This window comes from Pieris rapae, chromosome 2 (assembly GCF_905147795.1).
Source record: "Pieris rapae chromosome 2, ilPieRapa1.1, whole genome shotgun sequence".
NCBI classification, from domain to species: domain Eukaryota; kingdom Metazoa; phylum Arthropoda; class Insecta; order Lepidoptera; family Pieridae; genus Pieris; species Pieris rapae.
The window spans coordinates 4940148-4964258 of NC_059510.1; the positions used below are offsets into that span (position 1 = coordinate 4940148).

General features: G+C 32.1%; 1 protein-coding gene across 1 annotated transcript in view; it reads right to left on the reverse strand.

The window, feature by feature from the left end:
• LOC111001001 overlaps positions 1-23613 on the reverse strand; it is a 66227-nt gene extending 42614 nt beyond the window's left edge. Inside the window, exons 1-5 of the mRNA XM_045634250.1 lie at positions 23301-23613; positions 8927-9012; positions 5805-5970; positions 3385-3490; positions 1160-1298 (exon numbers count right to left, since the gene is read on the reverse strand). Of these exons, the coding sequence (XP_045490206.1) occupies positions 1160-1298; positions 3385-3490; positions 5805-5970; positions 8927-8947 (432 nt within the window). The 5' untranslated portion in view covers positions 8948-9012; positions 23301-23613. The remainder of the gene's footprint in view (positions 1-1159; positions 1299-3384; positions 3491-5804; positions 5971-8926; positions 9013-23300) is intronic.
• Between the last annotated feature and the right edge of the window lie 498 nt (positions 23614-24111).

The following is a 24111-nucleotide window of genomic DNA, read 5'->3' on the forward strand; positions in this document are numbered from 1 at the left end:
AATTCGAGCCCGTTGGCATCCCTACTCATCGGCAAAGAAGACAGAGGGTGTTGGCCGAGAGAAAAAGCCGGCGTAAAAAACTCTCGGTACTCTTTTTACTATTATAGATAGTGCGGTCTGGCTATATTCTCGGGGCGTAACTCCAGCGATTTAGGTAATCACCACGCTTATAAACTTGACCCGAACCCAATAATGTATTTACAATCTCAGATTGAAAACTATCTGAAATCAGACCTTAACAGTCAATCGATCTCCTATCTCAATAATCGCACCCCAATAAATATCCCTACGTAGACAATCCATTTTTGTCCACGAATAGAATGCAATCTCTGTGCTCTTTACACTCATATTTCATAATCACTAGATATATAAAGTAAATAAAAGCGTACAAATAATATTAAAATATACAAATCTATTTTTAAGACATATTAAATAGCTTTTTAATTATTTAAGACTGGTGTAAGTTAAAATCTTAAGATAGGATATTGACACAGTTGAACTGGCTTTTTAATACAAAGATCTAACCACATACATCGATCGGACCTATCATGGATAGCTTGTATCGACAGATAAATATTGCAATCCGTCCATTGGTTATTCGCACACTATTATCAATAATTGGATTAAGATATCTATGTCAGGTGGTCAAAAATGGATTGAGATAGATTATTGGGTTTGGGCCTAAGAAAGCCTGAGTGAGCAAAATGAAGCTTTGGCTCGTACAGTATTTACCATGAACGTTACTTCTGTTTATTATTATTTTTTTGTATTCTTTATCTTTTAGTTGATACAGAAGCAATGATTTACAAATATTATCTTTAAAGTTTCTATGAAAATTTCAGAACTTCCGACGGAATTGTAGAGGGTAAAGTATAAAAACGCCACCTACTATTAATTTTGTGAAACAATATTTTGGTGCAATTTGTCGCGTTGTACGAGAAAAAGGTATTTTAGAACATTTCCATAGTTTTAGATAGATGGCGCGTGATGCAAAATATATATTTTAATCCTTATTATTAAACACCTACGTACTACCTTAGTTTAATTTTATGACAATTTAGCATAAGATTTTACTTAAGAAAAGCTTAGTGTTTTTACTTTTAAATAACTTTTGTATAACAATATATGATATTATACTTTAAAAAGGGATATTAATTACGTGTATAACTTTCGCCTGTTCGTCAATAGCGGATACGAGAAGAGTCCTATGTTTCTTAGGCTTGTGTGCATGGGAGTGGTGACGTCTCCGCCTACGTCTTCTGCGCTCCATCTCATAACTCTCGGGACTGTGTATATCTCTGTAAAAATACAAATACACACGTTACAACCGTACTGTAATTTAATTTATTTTTATTCATTTGTTTATTTTAAATGTATGAAGAAAGCAAATAATATATACATATAGATCCAAATGGAAAAATTAGGAGGAGGACTTTACCCAAAAGGGGCACGTGTTATTTCAATTATGTACTTCGTGTTGTAACGAAGTACCTAATTGAAATAACAATAACTAACGTAGACTTAGTGCATAATAACAACCATCTGATTTGTATTTTTATAGAATAGAAATTAAAGTGGCTTTATTATTATTATTTATTCATTATCTGAATTCCACGAATTACTTATGTATTTTTATTTTTTTAGAATTTCACTTTAATAATAATTAATTAGTCAATAGTCATTATTAACGGCAACTTTGTAGTATGTATGTAACTGATTTCACACTTTACTTCGTTTCAACGTCTAATTGATTACAAAGTTAGAGTGAAAGAGTTGAATTTCATCTATGTTTTTACCGAATAAACTAAACTACTTACATAAAAAAAAATCACCTTTAGAACGCATTATATCTGAGTAATTTAGTTTCTAAAATATTAACTAAGTTACTGGTCCAGTTATGAAATGAAATATGGACCGAATTGTTAATAATATAATGTTATATTTTAGTGCATATATGGGCAACCACCGCAAGACATTTTTAGAAAAATCCCAATTTAATTTTTTTTACATTATAATACTAAGATTTCTACAACATTTGTCGTCGTCATAAATGCGAACAGTTCTTTTTATTGATGAAAGTCAATGCACATCGTACAAGACTGACTGACGATAATTTGGACAATTCTTTACGTGTTTGTATAAGTGAAATTAATCCAAATTTTGTTAGATGAGTTTTCCAAATTCAAGCGCAAGGTCTTATTGATTTCGGTGCATTTTGCTTTCGTAGTTTGTAACAATTGCAAATAAAACGATTTAACCATAATGTTACATTTTTGTAAATATCATTTTGTTTTTTAATAAATTTTACTATAATAACATTTCTTTATGTCTAATATCTATCGCAAAAAATATTATCACTACTTTAAAATGCACTTTTTATCAGTACTTTTAAACGCGGCCCGCGAACATATTAATATATATAAGTTTGGCCCTCAACATGGCAAAGGTTGCCCATACCTGTTTTAGTGGAATGATATTATAAAAATCTATTAATTTTAGCTGTAGTATCACAGTTTGAAATCGAGCTAAGTACAAGTTGATAAAACCTTCAACGAAAGAAAAACTTAAACCAAACAATGCTGCCTACTACGCGATGAAAACAACTAAAATTAGGCTAAGACTCTTAACTAAGTTGGGTTTCGTCTAGGGTACGCAAAATAAAAACGAGTGCCTCAAGTAGAACGAAACATAATATAGTTTTGACTCAACATTTGCCGAGGTTACAAATATAACAACACCAGAAACTACGAGCTAACTACACGGTTACAATATTGATATATGTTTTAATATTATATTAAATAACGACTGATCTTCTAGTGACACTGAAAGAGAAAATGCCTTTAGCCTCCAATTATATCTTAAATAGGCTAATTTATATTTTAAATATTTTTAAATAACTTTGCGGTTCCTAATTTACTAGTTCATTAAAAAAATATATTAAATGGCGCTACATTCTTAAATATGTTTTGGCCTCAGATTGTATCCGTTTCTCTCTATTTTTAGACAAAATCAGTGTTATGCCTGGCATAAATGGGCTCCTCCCTTAAAGGTCGGCAACGACACCAACTAAAAATGGGTGAGATTATTCATAATAATAAAAACATTTACCAAAGTAAGTAAGTATTAGTAAATACGAGGATATTTCGACTGATTATTAAAACTTTTAGTTGTATTGTAAAGTTTTATCTCTCTGCTAAAACTGGTAAATCGCCTGATTGTTGATTTGTATTTTTATAAAAAAAATCAAAAGCAACCTTCACCGTCACTTTTATATTATTTTAGCGCTAAGTTATATTATTTTATAAATCCGAATATGTCTTGGTCTCAAATGAGATATTTTCCTTTAATACTTAACAATGTAACAGTCTTATGAAAACCTCTTACCCATGGTGAGTATTAAGTTTCAGTTTCTTATGTTTTCTTTTAGGACCCTCATGTTCACACCAATGTCTCACTCCTCCAGTGGGGCTCTCTACTATAGATGCCTCCTCTGCAATTAATATATTTTTAAGAATATAATATAATTCTGATAAACAATACGAAACATCCTGTTCCTACTACATTACATTTACAGAATATTTCCATATTATTTCTTAATTTAATACTTATCGATTAACCGATCTATATACAACGGTAGAATCGCATTTAATTATATAGATACATACATTATAATTCACTTCTTACAGGTTTGAATTGAATCGCAAAAGGTTTTCCTAGAAACCTATTTACTCACTGGAGCGTTAAAGATATATTCATGTCACCTATAGGAAGTATATTTCACAAAGGATCTTTATTACACACTATTTCAATGTAAGAACAGTTATATATTATCCTTTCAGCCGGCTTTTTTATCATCTATACAGGGTGTCCCAAGACTATGGGACATCAAGGGAAAGTACCTTAAATATCGTCAGTATATAGGATTTTGATTATTGATTTGGATTATTTTGCTGAAAGAAGACATTATTTTATTTTGAAAAGTAAGTAATGGTTTTCTTAAAATTACTTATTTCGTCTGGGAATCGAACCAACATTAGCAAATTATCAAAATGAAAAAAAATATTGATGCCAATGGACCAAAAATAATAATTCTTCTATTTTTTAAAGACAAACAAAGTATTAAACTGATGGCCAACGTACATTTAAGGCAAAAGAGGAATACCATTTAGAAAGTTCTGTTTCCAGATTAAGGAAAAACAGGTGGTACATGGCAGAAACTGCTACAGCACAGACAAAAATGGCGGTATTACAAGGAAGCTTTTCCCAACGAAGGGCATGCAGGTTGTAATATTCTGAACATAAGATCCGCACTTACAATGCACCTATTACATTATAATTTACTGCAAATATAATATTACAAGTTGTTTTTTTTATAAAAATTTAAAATCGGCCCTATATTCAAAAAGCTATGATCTTTATATGTATTATCGCGTGTGTTACTTTTTTCAGACAAATAAAATATGAATTTCGGTTTTTATTGATTAGATTAAATTTCACGCCCACATTTCATCAAATATTGTATGATAACTTTGAAAGCGCAGATAACGCGAACACAATACAAATAATCAATTCAAATAAAACAATGCACAGCCTCACGTTCCTCGAACTATGAAAATTAATCTATGATTGTTTTGTCTAGATATGACATATTAATAAATATAAATTTCGTATAATTTAGTTACAATATACAACCACCTTGTGTGTATAAAATTAGCTGTGCTTTCGTATTTGAGAAATAAAAACATAATTAGACACAATAATACTCTATCCATATATTATTTTTCAATCAAAAACAGCATCCGACAAAATTACACTCCATTTTAGTATGAAAATAAGACACTAGTAGGCATTATATACTAGTTACATACGTATCGTCGATTCGAGTAATCTGTGATCGATCCCGTGAGAAAAATATAAAATTAATTTTATTTGTTTTTGCCAATTTATACATTTGATTATTTAGAAGTTATTTTAAAATGGGTTCACTAGTTTTTTGAGAAATAGTGCATTACTTTTTAGCTGATATGCATAAAGTAGACAGAAATGAACCAATTAGCACCGTGAGAGTGCTACCTACTTTGCTTTCATACGGGAGTGTGGCAATTTACAGTTTGCAAAGCTTTGGATTGCTTTTAAAACTAGTAATTAAATAAACACATCATATCTACATCTACACTACTCTTAGAGAAATATTGGACAAGGGACTTCATCGTGTGACCCTTATGCTTAAGAGGTTTGATATCCGGTGCACCAATTTCAGTGTTGTTGTGACATAAATCATTGGAATTTTCCTCTTATATGTATGACTGAGAGATTAGTGGTGAGGAAGGAGGGTATCACCCAAATAGTGCAGGAAGATGCGCGAAAAGGACTGAGGATAGGAAAGAGAAGGAAGACAGAGGCGGGGACCGATTGTTGAAAAACAACAAACGATAACCTGAACAATGTCTTGAAAGCAGGACCTGAACTGCCGATATGACATGTATAATTATTTAAGGGCTACAGGCGTTTGAAAGAAAAGGATGACGTCACAGTATGTTTTCCTAAAGATACCATGTATCACATGATCGTATTCGATCCCGGTCGCAACATAGATTAATTGTGATCTATTTGCCTAACCTAACCGAACGGTTAAACCTGTCACTTGTCGCCGTATACATGAAATTTATGAAATAAACCTAGGAGGACATCATAGACCTAAGAAACACTCAGGAATTTCATTGCCGATAAAACCTGTGCAGGTGATAAAAAAAATCTATTATACATTGTCATTCCAGGTGTCGCGAGTAGGGGAGTCTATTTACCGTCAGGCAGATGGTCCCGTAACAGCAGAAGTAGGGGATGTGTGCGAGCGCGCCGTCTCGCATGCTCCGCGTGAAGTGCACGTGACTTCCGCTCTACTAGCGCGACGAGTACGGCCTCCAGACGCGCCGCACCTGATTCCTCCGTCCACACCGCTTTGTCGACCGTCTATAAACCAAAATAGTACGTCTTAATATAATCGAATAGATATTTTGTTAATGTACATCCTTTAGTTACATTTCAAGTGACGAAAACTAGTTTAAAAAACGCCTGTATAATTTATATTGCATGATTATTTGTTTATATTTAAAAAATAGAGCCTTCCGTGTATGTGTGTATAACAATTACGTGTACAGCATTTTAACCCGCAACCACCAAACCTAAATCTTTATGGAAGTTTTTTTTATATTACTGTAAAATAGTATTACACATTACCAGCGCCTTGGCGAAATAAATAAATTGGTTTACGTCAAAATCCGGAGCTATCTATCCTAACCACTATCGACCAATAAAAACGCGAAATCATTCCTCAACTTTCTAATAATCGATTAAGAAACCCGAGGCACAATGCCTACTACTAATGTATTATACTCGCTTCTCTGCGATTACTCATTCATGTTGAATGTATCAGAATTGGACTAGTAACTTTTTAATATTATAAAAATCACGCAAAATTTTCTTCAGTAATGATTACTTCGGTCTTTAAGTCAACCATAGACTAATTAAATGAATTCTCAAATCAGAAATGGAAATAATAGAAATCCTTATAATGGAACCGCCGCTATCAACACGGCACAACTCGAAATCGATTTCCAGCCTTCCTATACAGAATGCTGACTACCAGACGCAATATAACTGTATTGCTGTGGTTATGGAACTTTTAATATAATATGAATAACCAAATTGCTAATTAATTCGGTTATTTTGGAACATAACATCATCATGGTATCACTTATTCCACGTCATTAAATTCGAACCTGTTGGCATCCCTACTCATCCGCAAATATGATTAATAATAATAATAATCGGGTGACGCAGTAACTCTAATGGGTTTCATTTTGCATTTGTTTGTTTTATTATTTTCATTTAATAGACAAGCCAGTTTCCTCATGTTACGGTCTTTACCGTAAATATCTATTCGGAACATAGAAAGAAAAAATTATTTCTGCAATGCCGGGATTTAACGCACGAACTCCAAGCAAATTAAAATATATATTTATAATTAACACAATGTGTGCGTACAATTAATAAATGTATGTATAATATTTAAGGGCGTACAAACTCGGCTGTCTTTTAAGACAAGAGTCGTACATTAAGGACACTTGCAATATTGTTATATTAAAAGTAGTTCTAGATACTATTAAAAGTACAAACTACTATTTTACTATTATTAAAATTAAAAACTCAGTATGGATGAGGTTTGAATAAAACTAGAATATCAAACAGAATACATGTATCTGTAGAATTTGAAATGTGAAAGTTACAAAGCCGTATAAAAATCTAGGTAAATGAAGCCTCCATTTGTTGTTATTGTTGTTGTGTACATTATACATGTAACAAAGGGATGACTAGAGCTTAACTCTTAGCAACTAAACGCCAATTGAGATCTTATAGACGAACTTTCTAAGACAAACTAAAGTTACTCAGTTGTGAAATATTGTGAACTTTCCTATACAATAAAGTTATGAAACTTATCTTTGTCTAAACTAGTCCTATTTTCCCGTGATCAAAGGGGCATAAGGTATTGTTATTTCATGTTTTAAAGAAAGTAATGGCCCTTTTCTGACAGTATTATTATTAAATGAAAAAAAGACCGTCTACCTAGCCAAGTACAGACCTAGCCAGTTAAAGATTTAACGTCTACCTAAAAGGTGCTTATACTTGTAGGTAATAAATCATTGATTGTCATTTGTTTTCTTAAACGAATAGATTCAGTATCCTGCATATAATTTATATGTGTATGTTGTGTGGTTGATATTTAGTGAAACAGCATTGAAGATGCCACTAAAATGCTGTGAACAGATGTAATTGGATTTAGGTTTTCAAATAATGTTTATTGTATAACTGTATATATCTAATCAATCTGTTTTCTGTTTCTGTACCAAAATGTAAAAAATAAACATTGGTATAAATAATATTAAAAATAAGAGTGTTCCATACACACAAAATAAGGTAATTATACAGCACAGGTACATAATATAACTACACAAATTTACTTTACTGTACTAGAATACAATGATAAATTTACCACACTAAAAAACCACAAAAATGGGAAATATATGATAACGTTAAAATAAAATGTATATGAATTTTATTGTTAAAATTCTATTCCGAATACAAAATTCAACGTAGTAACACTATTCAAGATTTATTATACTTTATATGGGTTATTTCAATAGCCAACTATTCACGTTTAAGCTTATAGATCAAAGAGTATAAGATGATTCGATCCGTAGTTTTAATGACAGATTGAAGTCTAATTATTGAGATGTTAATTGTACTGTGCCCTGTGTAATTTGCGTTAGTCGAAAGCGTTATGCTAACCCTTCCTCGATAAGTGAAGTATACAAAAGCAAACATTCAATTCATAATTGTACCTAGTTTATTGGCTTTAAGGTCAAAAGTATAGACAACATTGCATCTTCAATGTTTAATCTATCCGATTATAATTACAAAAAGTACCTATTGTTATTGCACTATTGACATTTTTTTTTCATTTTCCATAAATACAAATTATTGTTGCGATTATATTGAAGGTTATTTAATTTCATTCGGTTTTCAGTTATCATGTCAACAATATGGCAATTAAACAGTATCAAGTAACTTAAAATATGAACTGATACTGCGTATAATTAATTTTTAACGATTATAAACTAAGTCCTCGTTAGTTTGCAGGTGAAACCCGCTCTACAAAAAATGTGTCTGTTATACAGACTTCAAGTAGAATAATTTTATCACTTAAGTTTTTAAGTTTCAAAAAGATATTATCATTTTTATTCGGAATAATACGCTAGCTGCTATTCAAAAGCTGTTGCAAAGTTACTGGTACATAAATGTTCCATTGATTAATCGATCCCATAGGACTTTTACAAATAAATATATTATTATTATTATTATTACTTACATCGGTCGACTGCTGGCGCATGATGAGCCCGCGGCCGGCCCATAAGGCGGATCATCGCCTCGCCCCTATTGGCTCCCAGCATACATCTGGAATGAAAAATACGCCAACTCTTATTAGTAATGTTTTAATTCCCAATATTGACAACATACTCGCTCCATTCCCAATAGTCCATTACCTTATGTATGTAGAATTTTAATTTCGTAAGGCAAGCACAAATAGAAAAACGCACTATGCTAAAAATCTAAATTCAAGTGCCCAGTAAAGTTTACAAGTTGCACTAAAGTCCTGAATAACTGAACCGTTAAAAACTCCCTGAACATTGACCGTAGAAGTATACTTTTCACCGCATTGCAGAGATATACACGGAGCTTGGTATATTTATAATTTCGAGGCTTATCCAATATGCAAACAGTCTCACTGACCAGTTGAGATTCATTTGCATGAAAATGACTGTAAACTGCTAGCCGAGTCCTGAAAAATCCAATTTACACCGTTTTTATTTCGCAAATTCTGATGTTAACGAAGCACGCCAGCATTTTATACGTAATCTACTTTTATGAAACCTTTTGAAAGCATCGGTAATTTTATGACGTTTGAAATCAATAATTTTATAATTCGATTCGATATTTTAGCGAGGAGGACGTAGCAATCTCAATGCTGATCCGCGTGAGGGACGTCCTTTAACAGTGACTACTGAAGATATATCAGTGTTGTCCGACGTATGACAGAAGAAGATAAGAGAGTTATCTAATCTAAATGCAAAGGAAGAATGGGCCCACTGCTTGTCTCAGTGGTTCCATCGAATTCTACGATGTGTAGAGAGAAACGGAGATAATAATAATTATTAAGTATTGGCAACTTTCTACAATAAGCCGTTTAACATTTTCAGTGTTACCTAGGTTAATTAACAGTTTTAATAGTAATCTTGATGATATAATATATTTTAGTACAGCTGATAATATTATCAGTACTCTGCCGCACAAACCATTTGTTCAATGTTATAACCACAAATCGAATTATATACCATCGCCACTAGATAGACTTTGATGTTTACAAAATTAAAAGTGTCATTCACAAAAGATCTAAAAATTTGTTCATTTTTATTGTTGAACCGGCTGCCCACTATTTCCGAACCAATTCTACCTAGGGTCTTTCAGGAAAAGACCAATTCTTAAAAGGACGGCAAAGCACTCGCGAGTCTTCTGGTAATGAGTGTACATGGGCGGCAAGTATTTCCAAACCATAGAGAGCGTGAAAGGTAGATAGCTTATGTGAAACGTTGGTACTTTTAACACAGCGCCATCAGTTAAAATTTAATCAAATAATAAACTAATATTTGCAATAAAATTAATTGAGATGTAAGCTATCCTATCTTTTAAGTAAGATCAAACTGCACGATGTGCAAATTTGATTGATATCGGTTCGATAGTTTCGTACTAGTCATCGCGGACAAACAACGTGACAAGTGATTTATATATATTAAGATAAATATTGTATAAAACGCGTTTTAATACGACAATGTTACTTTGGCGCCATTCAGCCTTGAAACCTCGGAATATTTTATGAAAATTCGTAATAAATAATTGTTAAATTGTAGTAACAGAATGTGTTTAGTCCACGAAGTCTTCTTTTGAAATGTATCCATTGTTATAAACCTAAATAGGCCAACAATGACATTAATAATTCTACTTTGTAAATCGATACCAATGAAGGTATTTTTGTCTTCAAGTCTGGTAAACTTTTATTTATTGCAAATGTAATTTAGCGTATCGTTTTATTAAAAAATGATACAAGATTTTTACACACAGTTTAAAAACCTAAGTGAAGTCTTTAAATACATTATCTGTTTTTAGTATAAAATAAAGCGACCATACTTTTTCTTTTCAGATATTCATTTGTATTTTTATATATATTGGTAGACGGGTTTCAATATGACGCTAATGTTAGGTATAATTTAGCAAACTTTCCCATCTTTGAACTAACATTTAAATAAGGCACGACAATCTGCGGTACAAAAGAATTGTCTCAAATATTTTCTTAAGAAATTGGCAATAAGAATTCTAATAACATGCCAGTAATAATTATATCGAAAGGACAATCAACATACCACAGCCATAAAGGGCATGGTTCAGTATTATACTTATCGTTTATGTTAGAATTAAATAGAAAATATTTATTTACTTAAAAATATTGTAGTGTGATCGATCACGTTTAATTTCTTGTATAAATATAAAACAATGTTTGCTATACAGAAAATCTTGAAAAATCGTGGTAGAAAATAAATTAGAAGCAGAACAGTCAGTCGTAGACCGAATCACCTCTGGTAACTCGACAAAATTACATTTTCGCAAACCAAATATAATCATAAATTAAAACCGAGCTAAAATTACGTGGCGTGTATGCCCTGTTTCATAGCAAAACCTTTGTTATGCGCCTTAATTTGATTTTTGTATCATTTATGGTATTTACGTATGAGATCAAACATTTCATTCTAAGACGCTGTACCAAAACTTAAGAGAATCCGAGACTTAGCACGAACTATGTCGAAAACCCAATACGTTTTGGATATACGGTTCATACTTGCTCTCGTCTCAAATCTAACTCTTAGAGACTTAGCGTTCAGTAGGATTAGTGTTCGTTTCAATCGAATTCGATTGGTGCAGAACTCGGCACTATTTCTAACACTACGAGAACGAATACCGCAAAAGTTATACGAACTTTTGAAAAAAATTACAATTTAGTATAAACAGATATATATCATGAAACATTTCATGACTAAAAAGTATATATATTTATTTATTTATTTTGTATTCGTTTAAATCATTTCTGTCGTATTGAAATGTTTCTTGCTGTAGATTTCCGCAGTAATGTCTTATCATAGTCTCACTCTATACTAACTACCCCGTTATAGGATGAAAATGATCTCCTTCATACTTCTGTGCTATTAAAAATACGCGCAATAATTTTAAAAAGTTTATTGTGCAGTAAGTAGAACAGTACGCAGATGTAGGCAGAAGCTACATATTTCTAAAAAACATCATTAAACAAGGAGAAAATGAATTCGGTTCTCATAAATGTGGAATATCCTTCCGGCGTATGTGACCTCATGGGACGAGCCTGCATACGTTTCATTTTATACCAGTAAATACTTTATTCGCCATATTTCATCCTTTATTTAATCTTTACATAGAAATCTACGAGCAAAATGAAATCGGAGAATTCTTTTCAGTTTTTTGAATGAGGCTTATATCGAGACATGTTTATCACAGTTTTTGTTTAGATGTGTTATTTTCGTATCATGGCAAATTACATTACTAACAAAAAATATATTCGATTCACACAAACACTTAGTTATAATGTTTTAAATATAGGTCAAATATAAAATATTTTATAACAGATTCAGTGAAACTGGATTGGGTGTGGTCGTCCATAAGAAGCAAAAAGATCTCAACAATTACGTACTATTAATGTTCAATATAACAAACGTTGTACTTTGAAAGGAAGTTTATTAATTTATCAAAGCTTTATTAATGAATCCATACAGAAGTTCTTAACATTTCTTGTTATAAATTAGTACAAGTTGTAAAAAATTTAGTTAGATTTTTTAGCGGGCTATATATGGGCTCTTTTAGGGTCAATATTTTTCTATTTTTCTCTTATTTTTGTCAATGCATTGTTCAGATCTACTTGTCTTGTTATGATGATCTCACGTTAAAACTGAATAATTTTAATTATTGGGACGTGGGGAGCCTTTTTCATTTTTGCCTTGTTCTTCGCGTTTCATATGTAATAGAGGGTGGAAATCGCTTTCCCCAGATAACAGCCGAATTTGGGAAGTATTAGACCTTACTGCATAGGATCATTGACAGTTAAATTAATCCTAATTAGGAATATTCTACATTATATTAAATATATGCAGTAACTGTCGCGATTAACAGTTAGATTAAATCTTATGTACACTTGACCTTAGGAAATATATGTTTTCATATGTTAATATTCGTTAATATGAAAAACACAGTAAAAGTAAAGTACCTTAATATCACTTCATTTTAAGTGCAACAGTAATTAATGTGCCCGCTACGAAACAACGAGTTCATGGACAGATTTATTATACATGGTTTTTTGTTTTATATATTTTTTACCTGACAATTATTTAGACATAGACATACACATATCATTTATTACAAACAAAAACACATAAACACACAAAATAACAATAATCAAAGAGAAAAAAATATAATATTAATAGTACATATTTTTTCCCGTTTCCCATTCGGTTCGTCTCAATCATGTAATGCGTCTGTGCTGTGGCTGTAAATAGCCCTGGCTCAGCATTATGCTGAAAGGTAGAATGTTCCACAGCGCTGGTCATTCGGCCAGAGACCACATCTGCTAGTTTCCGCCCCAGTCACAAAAGGAATATATTAACGCTTAAAAGGAAATTATAATAATATTATTTCTCCATCTCTTGCCTGTGTTATGTCACATGGATAACATACTAATGTATGTTAACTCGAGTAGTAAAACGATGTAGCCATTTGGCATATTAGGCACACTTTTCTTACTTGAAAATATTTTATTCAAAGATAATATATGCTTATAACAAATTGCGGTCTGACAACCTAGCGGCTCTTTAAGCCTTGTGATTTACGCAGATATCATTTTATGGCTTTAAAACATATCTTCTATTACTAAAACATCATAAATAACAATTAATATTACAATAATGGATCATGGATGAAATACATGGATCGATAAATTTCAGCATTGATATATATATCATATATATATGTAGGTATCACGGGAACTTGAATAAAATACTCTACGTACTACTAACATGAAGGTTTTATATTAAAATTTCTCTTTAACATTTAATACGACTTTATTTTTTAAACTTACATCCCGCAAGAGAAATGAACTGATTGTTAAAAAGTAATTAAAAACTTCAGCGTTTAACGCAGAAATTTTTCAGGTTAAATTTTAAATTACAGTCACGAATTTTTAAAGAAAACTATTTAATTGAAAGTATAATCTGTAATTCAAACGTATTATGTAGTATAAGAATATTTGAAAACAATCGCAACTGTATTGTTTTTTCAAATAACACTGAGTTTGCTGTTGTTCACTTGCCGAGAGATAAAAGTATCTCTTATCTGTTGGAAAGTAACACTTGGGCCCAATAAATTGACTCGCCGTTACGAGCAGGCACAATATTGCTGGAACTTTTGATTAAATCACACTTTTATCTTTCATCTGGCAAAGGTTTGGCAACGGCCGGTCCTCTATATTGAATCACGTTTTTCAGTACGGCTAACTTTGCGCCTCTTGAATTTTGTTAGCGTTTAATTTTCAGATGTCAATTAAAAGTTAGATTTTTAATGATGTTGAGTTTTATTGTTGTTTAAACTTTAAACAAATTAAAGAACTATTTTACACGCCTTGTTATATGCCCGAGTAATCACAATCCAAACTTTATGGTCGCTGGTTATTCTTAACTCTGTTGGACACTTACTAATGAATTTAACAAAAAATTCAGATTGTTGCAAAACAACAAAACTATACTTGGGACTAATGTTTTCATCAACTTGGATGACATACTAGACAGTCAAATTACCTCAATTACTTTTGGTACACCACAAATCAAGGCAGAAATAGAAGGGTCGTTACAACAAATAGCTTTCGGAACCATCCAATGCCATAAAAAGTTGTCGTAAATTTGCCCTTAACGTACAAACATTGCTATTCACGAACTAGGACGGTAAACAAATTCGTTTCGAGTCTTGTGATTCTAGTATAAACAATTTAACAATGTTGCTGTTGTATTTAATAGAGATTTAATAATATAATATAATAAGCAGTGCTGGCCTAGTGGCTTTAGCGTGCGTTCTCTCATCCCTAAGGTCGTGGGTTCGACGTACGCTGTGCTCCAATGGAATATCCATGTGCACATTTAACATTCGCTCGAACGGTGAAGGAAAACATCGTGACGAAACCGGCTTAACTCAATCAGGCAGACTGATAACCTACTTGCCTTTTACACAAATGTTCATGAAACACATACAGAAATCTGAGGCCCAGACCTAAAATTGGTAAGGTACCATTGATTTAAAAAATATATATTTTATAGAATATGGTGTATATAGTTTATTTCTTATGACTTACTAGTTAATTTTAAGTTTTCCTAAACTGTTTTAATACAACGATTTATTTATTCTTTATAGAATTTAAACAAGGTATGATTCAGCTTACTTTAAAATTAACATGATCAATTTAAACTTGTCCTCGAGAGAGTTTAATGTTTAAATAAAAGAATTTTAACTTTTAAAAACATTCATTTCGATAAACCCATTGATGGATGGATGAATTAAAAGATTTCAACAAATGAAATTTAATAACTACGAGTAACTTATCTTTGGAGTTCCAAATATTTATTTTATGAATTTGAAAGATAGGAAAATCAATAGGCTATTATTCGATATGTAAATATATTTTAGGAATAATAGCAATTGCAATTTTAGGAGATGCAGAACTCCTTATGACATTTAAGCCGAGACGTTCCAGAGAGAAGAACGAAATAAGGCCCAGTGCTGGAATACCTTCGGATACTGTCTTATCTGTATATCTGTACTGTCCGAACTCGACAAACCCCTATTCATCTATGTGCTAAAGCATTAACATTCCCATATCCTTGGAAATGTAGGTAAGTAATTATAGGCTGGTTGCAATTTTGTTAAAGCCAGCGAAGGTAATGGAATCAGTAAAAACAAAAATTATAAATTCTTTATTTGTTTAGCAATATGTACAATAGGATTCAGATTTAGGCTAGTAAGTCAGAGACCTGTGGCAGGGAAACTTTTCTCTTCTTTACAACAATGCTTCTGTTTTGTTCTAATTGATTTTCCCCAGCCAAGGGTTTAATATTTATGGTATATAAGATTATGCAAGTTAAGGGTTTTATTTAAACTATTGCAGATATAGATAGAACTATTGTAGATAGAGATAGGCCGAGCGATTGTTGAAATGATTATGTGCGAAAAATAGGCTTGCGTAGCTATTTGTATTATGTTGGGGCCTTTTTTGAGGTGTGTCTGGACTATGTGGAGAGGTTACGTGCCTCCTAAGAACACAACGGAGAATATAGAGCTGGCGTATCGTCAGTAGCTTGCAAGACTTGTACAACTCTTCAGTTAGGAAACTTTTTGTATCATTAATTAGCGCTTCATAAGTGTATTCCATACTATGTAAGCTCGCGTACCACGAACAATTTCTTGGGCTTTTGGACTAACATAATACCCGTTGTGAATAGTGAAGGACAAGTTGAGGCCTACTTCGATATACGTAAACCGTTTGACATGGTGGATAATGATGTAAAATCTTGCAGAAATTAGCAAAAGTAATATAAAGTAAAATAAGTGTCTCATTGATTTGGTTTATGGCGAATAGGGTGCAGTAGGTACATTGAATATCCTGGTAGGATTTATATTATACTCCGTGTAACATTCCCCCATGTTGGAAATTCATTTACTTTTAATGTACATAAGAGGGGGCAAACGGACTGGAGTACAGATACCGCCACAGAAGGATGTTAAGTGATACCGCCGCCCATGGACACTCACATTTCCAGAAGACGCAAGTGCGTTGCTGACCTTTAAAGGATTGAACCTAAAAAATTGACCTGAAGTCGAGTTGGTTCGGAAATACTTAGTAGGCAGTCAATTCCACATAGAGTTGTTGCGCGGCAAAAACTGCCTTAAAAACCGCTCAGTTGTGAAACGACCGACGTCGAGGTGTTACGAATGGTATTTTGTAGACAATTTGGGACAATAACAATATTTGTTAATGGTTAATGACGTAACCGGAGTAGCAGAAAATGCAAAATGTTTTCTATCCGCAGACGATACTAAATTATCGCTGCCAATAAATAGCGAGCGAGATTGTCTACAATTGCAGGAGAAAATTGATCGGCTGCAAGAAAAATCGACTGCAATTCCGTAAAATGTGCTGTCATTTTATTTAGAACGGATAATTTTTACATTGAGAAGATTCTCAATAATTATTATTACAAAGAGGAACAGCTTCTTCCAGCAGGCTAGGCCATATATGTACACTAAATTAGATTTTTTTTGGGACAACATTAAATAAAATGAAAATAAGCTTATAAGAATTTAGGGTTTATTTTCTGTATAACCAAAGGATTTCCAAATGTAAAAGCGACAATAGTATTGTAATAGTTACTCTATGATTTGGGTCCCACAACATAAGAAATACTTCCTAATGGGGGAGCGAATTCAAAACAAATTTACCTGATAGATTTACAGAAGGTGAAATGGAAATAGATTTATCTTTGTTTATCTTGGGTATGGAAGGATACAACAAGTTAAAAGGGAGAGGGGACCTTGCTTTCGCAGTATTATTTTTGAGATCCATAGAGATGGGAAAATTTTGGAGAGACTGGCGACGAGTTCCACAGAGTGCCAAACACTCAGCGTGGTAAGCGGCCGCAATTACAAGCACCACGTTACCGCACGTAGTACAAATTTTCAGTACCACGTACAAATTTTCAGAAACGCCATCTTGCGTGTCTTGCGCCCCCTCAAGACAAGCATGTGAAACTGATGAATTCAATTGACTGAATTCATGACGATCGCATTTTTCATAATAGTTATAGGTCAAATGATTTCTTTTTTTGTTTATATTCGATATTATGTCCTTAGTTTCATTTTTGTATTAATAAGTTTTCTATTTTATTATTATTAAGTTATTGGACGACTAGAAAATAAGGAAATAAATAAATATACTTTTTTTTACAGTTTTGTGTGTTGTTCCGATCGGTTTGATGCGGTATGATATGAAGGTACTTAAATAATACAAACATAGCGAGCCTCCTAGCAAGAGTGTCCATGGGCGGCGGTATCATAATCTTCAGATGAGCCTCGTGTTAATAACATCTCTATAGCGCTCTATAAACTATTATTATTACACCATAATTAAATTTTGTTATTATGGAACGAAACCTTATATTATATTTGCATATGGGACCAAATCTACGTTAAGTTTTATTTCAGTTCGTCTTCTTCATTTTGATAAAAGTAACCTATCTATGTAATGACAATCGATGCATCGTTAATATACCAATCACCAGCGCTCAGCATGAAGCAAGATTATTGACAGCGCTAATAGCGGACGTGGGACAATGTGGTTGGATTCCCGAGAGGAAGCTTGAAACTAGACCACGTTCACCGGAAACACGACCGCCCGAACCTGTGCTATTTCTCCTCGTAACTTTACAGTGTTCGAAATTCAAACGTGTGAGAATATTACTACAGACATTTCTTAGATTTGTTTATTTTTAAAGATTTGTGGCCAGGGATAAAGGCTTTTGGACTTTAATTTGACATACAACTTTGTCTTTTTCGTAACCAAATTCCACACTACAGTTTAAAACATAAATGCATATGTATGCAAATGTTAAACTGTATTCAGAGAAAGATAAATACGTAATAAAATTATTATAATAACATCTAATAGTCTACTAACCAAGTATATTTTTTTATATATCAAGTCATAAATAATCATAACCGCAAGCGTTCCTAACAGTAATAAGTGTAAAAAATAAAAACAAATTTGCCGCTGGCTTAAACAAATATCTACTGTAATTCCAAACAGGCTATGTTAATTAGGTTAAAATCATAATAACTATTATTCTTTAACAGATGAAAATTTGTCGGGTATTATTTGTAGTTCTAAAATGAACTAGAATTTGCATTTAAAACAAGAGACAGTATAAATAAAATACTCGTCGTATGATTGATAATGAAGCAAAAATCTCTATATAAAACGTATAGACAATCTTTAATAAGTCTAAAGCTTAAAATGTGCGAGTGAATGCAATCAATAGCTAGCATATTATATTGTTCGAGTTTATAAAATGGGCCAAGTACGTACGAGTTTTTTGTCTTTACGAGAATATAAATTAGTATGTAATATTTTATTTATAAGCTAACTACTAATGTTTAAAACAGTTCATTATCATGACAACAGATTTCTAAAACTATTGCGGTTCAAATGCACTAATTTAGTGAGTACATATCTATATCTTTTCTTTTCTTACTACATATAAAGTTAGAGATTATCTAGTTGATAAAAGGGACTAGGCCTGGGACTAGTGATAGGCAGGCTACTTCTAATTGATTTGCTATATTTGTTTTAAATGTTGTAGTATTGTTTAATGATTTGCTGCTTTTAGAAGAGTACCGAGAGTTTTTTATGCCAGCTTTTACCCTCTGTTCTTTGCCGATGAGTAGGTATGCCTACAGGTTCGAATTTAATGACGTGGAATAAGTGATACCTTGATGATTTTATGTTCCAAAATAAACGTATTTTATTTTTATCACCGTAGTGTAAACAGTACTTGACAAGTTTTTATACGGGGATTAGTATCGTAAATATGACCCCTTAACGGCTCCGTTTTTACACTTGTTTCTGTAAAAAAAACACAAAAACCGACCGTAAAAATGTCGGTACATTTAGAACTCCGTATAATAAGTTGAATGTAAAAACTTGAATCGCTCAAGTTAACATCGCATTGTTTGTATTTTGTACTTAAAATATTATTTTTGACAACAAAATGGGACATTTGTGGCTATGTTAATTTTTTTGTACTAGTCTTATTAAATAAAACGACTTCGTTCGCGTACATACTCGAATCCAGCTGTGAGACGGTTTTGGTTTCCGAGAATTCTCCACGTCACCGTCACAGTTCGGCTGTGAACCTATATTCCCGGTTTTTGCCCAATACACCCCATGGTAGACAATCTCCTCCTCCTCACCAGGAACCCAGAAATGTTCAGCTAAATCAGTAAGTCTGTCAATGGTAATGTAGCTTTATATTAAAGGATGACTTTTTGCAGTAAAATCAGTTGCATAGTTTAAAAGAAAATATATAGTACAGAAAGCAAGAATTTTGTCTCAAAAATTACTCTATATATAGGTATATGTGAGAATCACAAATAACAAATACTCAACGAATGAAGCACATATTACGACATTCTCAACTAATTTTTAACTTCGGAGCAGTTTTGTATCAGGATTGAAAAAAAACTATAGTAGGTATCATATTCCCGCCGGGATTCTCGTTTTTTATTAAATTTCTTTCGTTCCAAAGACAATTAAAGTAAATTGTCTTCATTCGCATAATACAATTTACCTCCAAGATTTAATTTTTCTGTTTTAAATACAAAATAAATTACAATTGCAACGAAATAAAAAGGGACATCATATACCAACTATTTTTTTTAAAGTACAAATAATAATATTTATTGATTAGTATATAAATGTAGAAACTCAGAAGGAAATATTATACGAAACCAATCGTATATGGTTATTGTCTGTAGTATAAATGAGTGTGGCCATGATATAATTTTGTTTCTGAAATTAGGTAACCATGAGTTACTAAAGTCCTTCTCCAAGACCTATGTATGTACACTAGCATTGGTTCAACATCTAACCTTTTTGATAACAATTTCATAAACACCCAACAAATCAGAGGTTTAGTACTATAATAAAAACGTCAAGAATTCTTTTACACAGGATTTTCAAGTACCAAGTCTGCCCGTAGCAATAAGATGTTACGTAATAAAATTCATACATATTCAGATACCTACGTGAAGACGGGGGTTTAAGAGTATTCAGTATAGCCGAATCCACTAAAATATTTAGTACAGAGCGGATCCAAATCTCATCGTTGAAAGCGAGCTTTTGGTAAAAAAGAATATTAAGCGAATGCGTATTTAGGCCTAAGGGACCTTTCAGAATATCCGACAAATTCTGACAACTTTTATTTCTTTCGTAGCGAAACTTTACCACGGCTTTATTAGTTTCAATTTTAATTATATATTGATATTAAGCGAAGTTGATTCATTAATCCATTTAATAATCAATAAAAAGAATTAGTAAGTATCCTCACGTTTTTATTCAACGAACAGGCAAATGCGCACATTAACAGTCAATCGGTGCACAGCTGTTCGAAGCTTCGAAGCTACGTTCTCAGTGATGAGAGTTTCCCGCCCAAGCTAGGCCAACACTGTTTCTACTCTACCAAGATCTTGACTAAATACGAATCGTTATATATACGTAAAGTATTTATATGACAAATATTAGTTTTATAACGAACCAAGAGAAGCGCTGTAAGATTTATCATATGAAGTACGGCTTTAGGACGGTATGCTATCAAGATGAAATCTGTACTATTTTCAAATTAAAATAATATAAATGCAATGGAATTTCTTCAGCATTTGTGTATCTGCATACAGATACTTAGAGATTTTTTAGAATCACAGTAATGAGTTTTTTAAATATAATGTCTATTTTACACACTATGCGAAGGCGTTACCCTTAACTTAACTGTGACTTGGTATAAAATAAAGTATAATGAAATATTAGAGTAAGTATTTTTCGAAATTTTCTATTTAAAATCTTATAGCGAAGCAAGAGCAATTTCGGTGGCTTAGCGGCAAATCGCGTCAATGCTATTCGCATTCTTGATTTCATTTTGAAATAATTATTTCAAAACGACCGTGAAATTTATTCATAAATATGTCTCGGTCGTGCTCCTTTTGGAAAAAATACATACATTATTGTAACGTCATTAAAGCGATATAATAATAAGTTTGAAATCTGGCGTGTATTAATCTTAAGCAGCATGGAAGTTTGCTTTCAATTATTCGCACATAACTAAGTTCTGATCTTAAACTTAAATGGACCTCTTTAATTAATAAAAGCCAAAAGCTTCCGCAGAGAGGTGGCTAATTAGGGCGCTAAACGGTAATTTGGCTTGATAATAAGACCAATTTTCTTGCAAGGGTTTTCTTTCAATTGACACTAGTTTATCTACATTTAATTGATTGAACATAATATATTTATTTGAATTGAATTCGTATATCAGACTTATAGAACCTGCAGCATTTAAAACTTTAACGGGTCATGTGGGATCCCAGAAGTAAAATTACATCATTGTTTTGGTAACATTTTGGGATTTATTTTATGATCAATGATTGCTTTAGATTAAATAAAAATGATAAATAATAATTTGAATAACTGTGTAAGGAACATGAGACTTCAACTATCTTTAGTGTAAAACTATATATGTATTAACACATTTGTTCTATGAAACAATAATTATATCCTAATAAAAATGTCAAACTGATCTTGGATAAAATAATCACGCATTAAGTATGTGCGGAATGTCCAAATTAATAGGCTTTCAGCAAGTTGTAGTTCATAAAACGAAATTATGAGTTCGCTGGCCAAGCTATGAAAGCCATGAAATATAAAATGTTATTAGTTTTTGCATTATTAACCGCAAGCTTAAACCTTTTCTATTGATGTTCGCCAAATCTAATTAATATAAGTTCGATAATTTAAATATTTTTGGCCAATTCATTGCATATTATGCATTATTAAATATAAATTCATATAAACACTTTTTGTAATGTACTAAAAATTGTGGGCACTTTATTTTCGGCGTGTATACAGACACCGTTTGAAGTTTTAAAATATTTAAACCTACACCAATTTAACTAATAAATTTAAATTTTATTAATGAGATTGACTCTCCAACACAATAAAATAATGTAAATTACCAATCACAATAGTATTTGATATTCATGTCCGCGCCATTTAATATCTAATATTCTAAGACCTGTTACTGTTTGTGTTCCACGATTGAAACGTTTCCGATTATACAAATCATAATTTAATAATACATTATCCTTGAGTGTAGCAGATACGATATTGACAGAATATTTCAAATAAACACTATATTTATGGCTTCGAAAACGATACCTTTCGTATCTGAGTACCCCATTAGTTTTATTTATTTATAATGCGCCGTACATAGGAATAAACCATAGATATACAGCCATGTTCATGACATAACGTTTGTTTTAGAGATTACGATAATCTCTTGTCTAGGTGTAGGAAACGGAACCGACTACTTTAGTGACGTAAAAATAATTTTAATATTTAAATCCTTTTATTTATAACAGATTAGTAAGGACATATGTATTTCTGTGTTAAAACTATTGTTATATCTTTAAACGAATAATGAATTCTAAACGTTTAAATTTTTATGTTAAAATTTAAGTTAAATTTGTAACTTTTATTAATAGAATATTTTCAATAGACATAATGTGAATGAAACTATGAAATACGTAAAGTATTAGTCTCTATATTTATCAAAACGGACAAAGGATACGAGTTTCAAAATCATCACACGACCGCAATGAAGAATTTAGAAATTATACAAAATATTTAAATTAATATTAATATTTTTTTTTATGTTTATACATCGCGTTAATGTAATATGGTGACTTACCGTTTGTCATTTTCGGAGGTTTTAGGCCGAGTCGCGAGCGATGGCTCACACGAGCAGACTGTTGCTCGTGGCCGGGCCGAGGTTGCGCGCGCCTCTACGCGTGGAAGCCTCTTCTCCCCCGCACCTTCTTCAATCAAACCGCTCCTACGCTAAGGTACTCACAGCGCCATGAACAACCTACGTGCTTTGTCTCAGGTAATTGGGACAGTACTTTATATAACATTTGATCGTAATCACATAGGATGTGTGAATGCATCTCTTCTATGTAATAATTGAATAATCTCTATATTAGAGTGGGAACAGGTTTCTCTTTTGAACCTTTGGATGTGTATCCCTAAGATCAAAGCACATACTTAAGTAATGGTACCTAATAATAATAAATAATACAATATAATAAACAGATTACATACAATACAGTTGAAAACGTGATACAAATTAATATTACATTGTAATTGGCAAGAATTTTTTTTTAATCTTTACATGAACTGTGTTTTCATATCTAACAGTAGTTTTTTGACTTTTGATATTGTCATGTTACTACAAAACTCCCTATCACGGATATCGTTCCAACCACCATTATTTTCCGTAACAGTCTTCTTCTCAATGTCATCAATCAATTCAACATTATTTTTAAGTTCCAAAAGTGGTGGAAACATATTACTTCTCATTAGCTTTTGTATATGTAAAGCTTTATAAATCCCTTCAAACTCATCACAATTTGTTAGGTCATATGTCCCACAATTTGTCGTAAAAGATCTCGGCACTTTACTTGAAATTACTTTAAATTTGTTACCCTCTAGTCGATTTATGG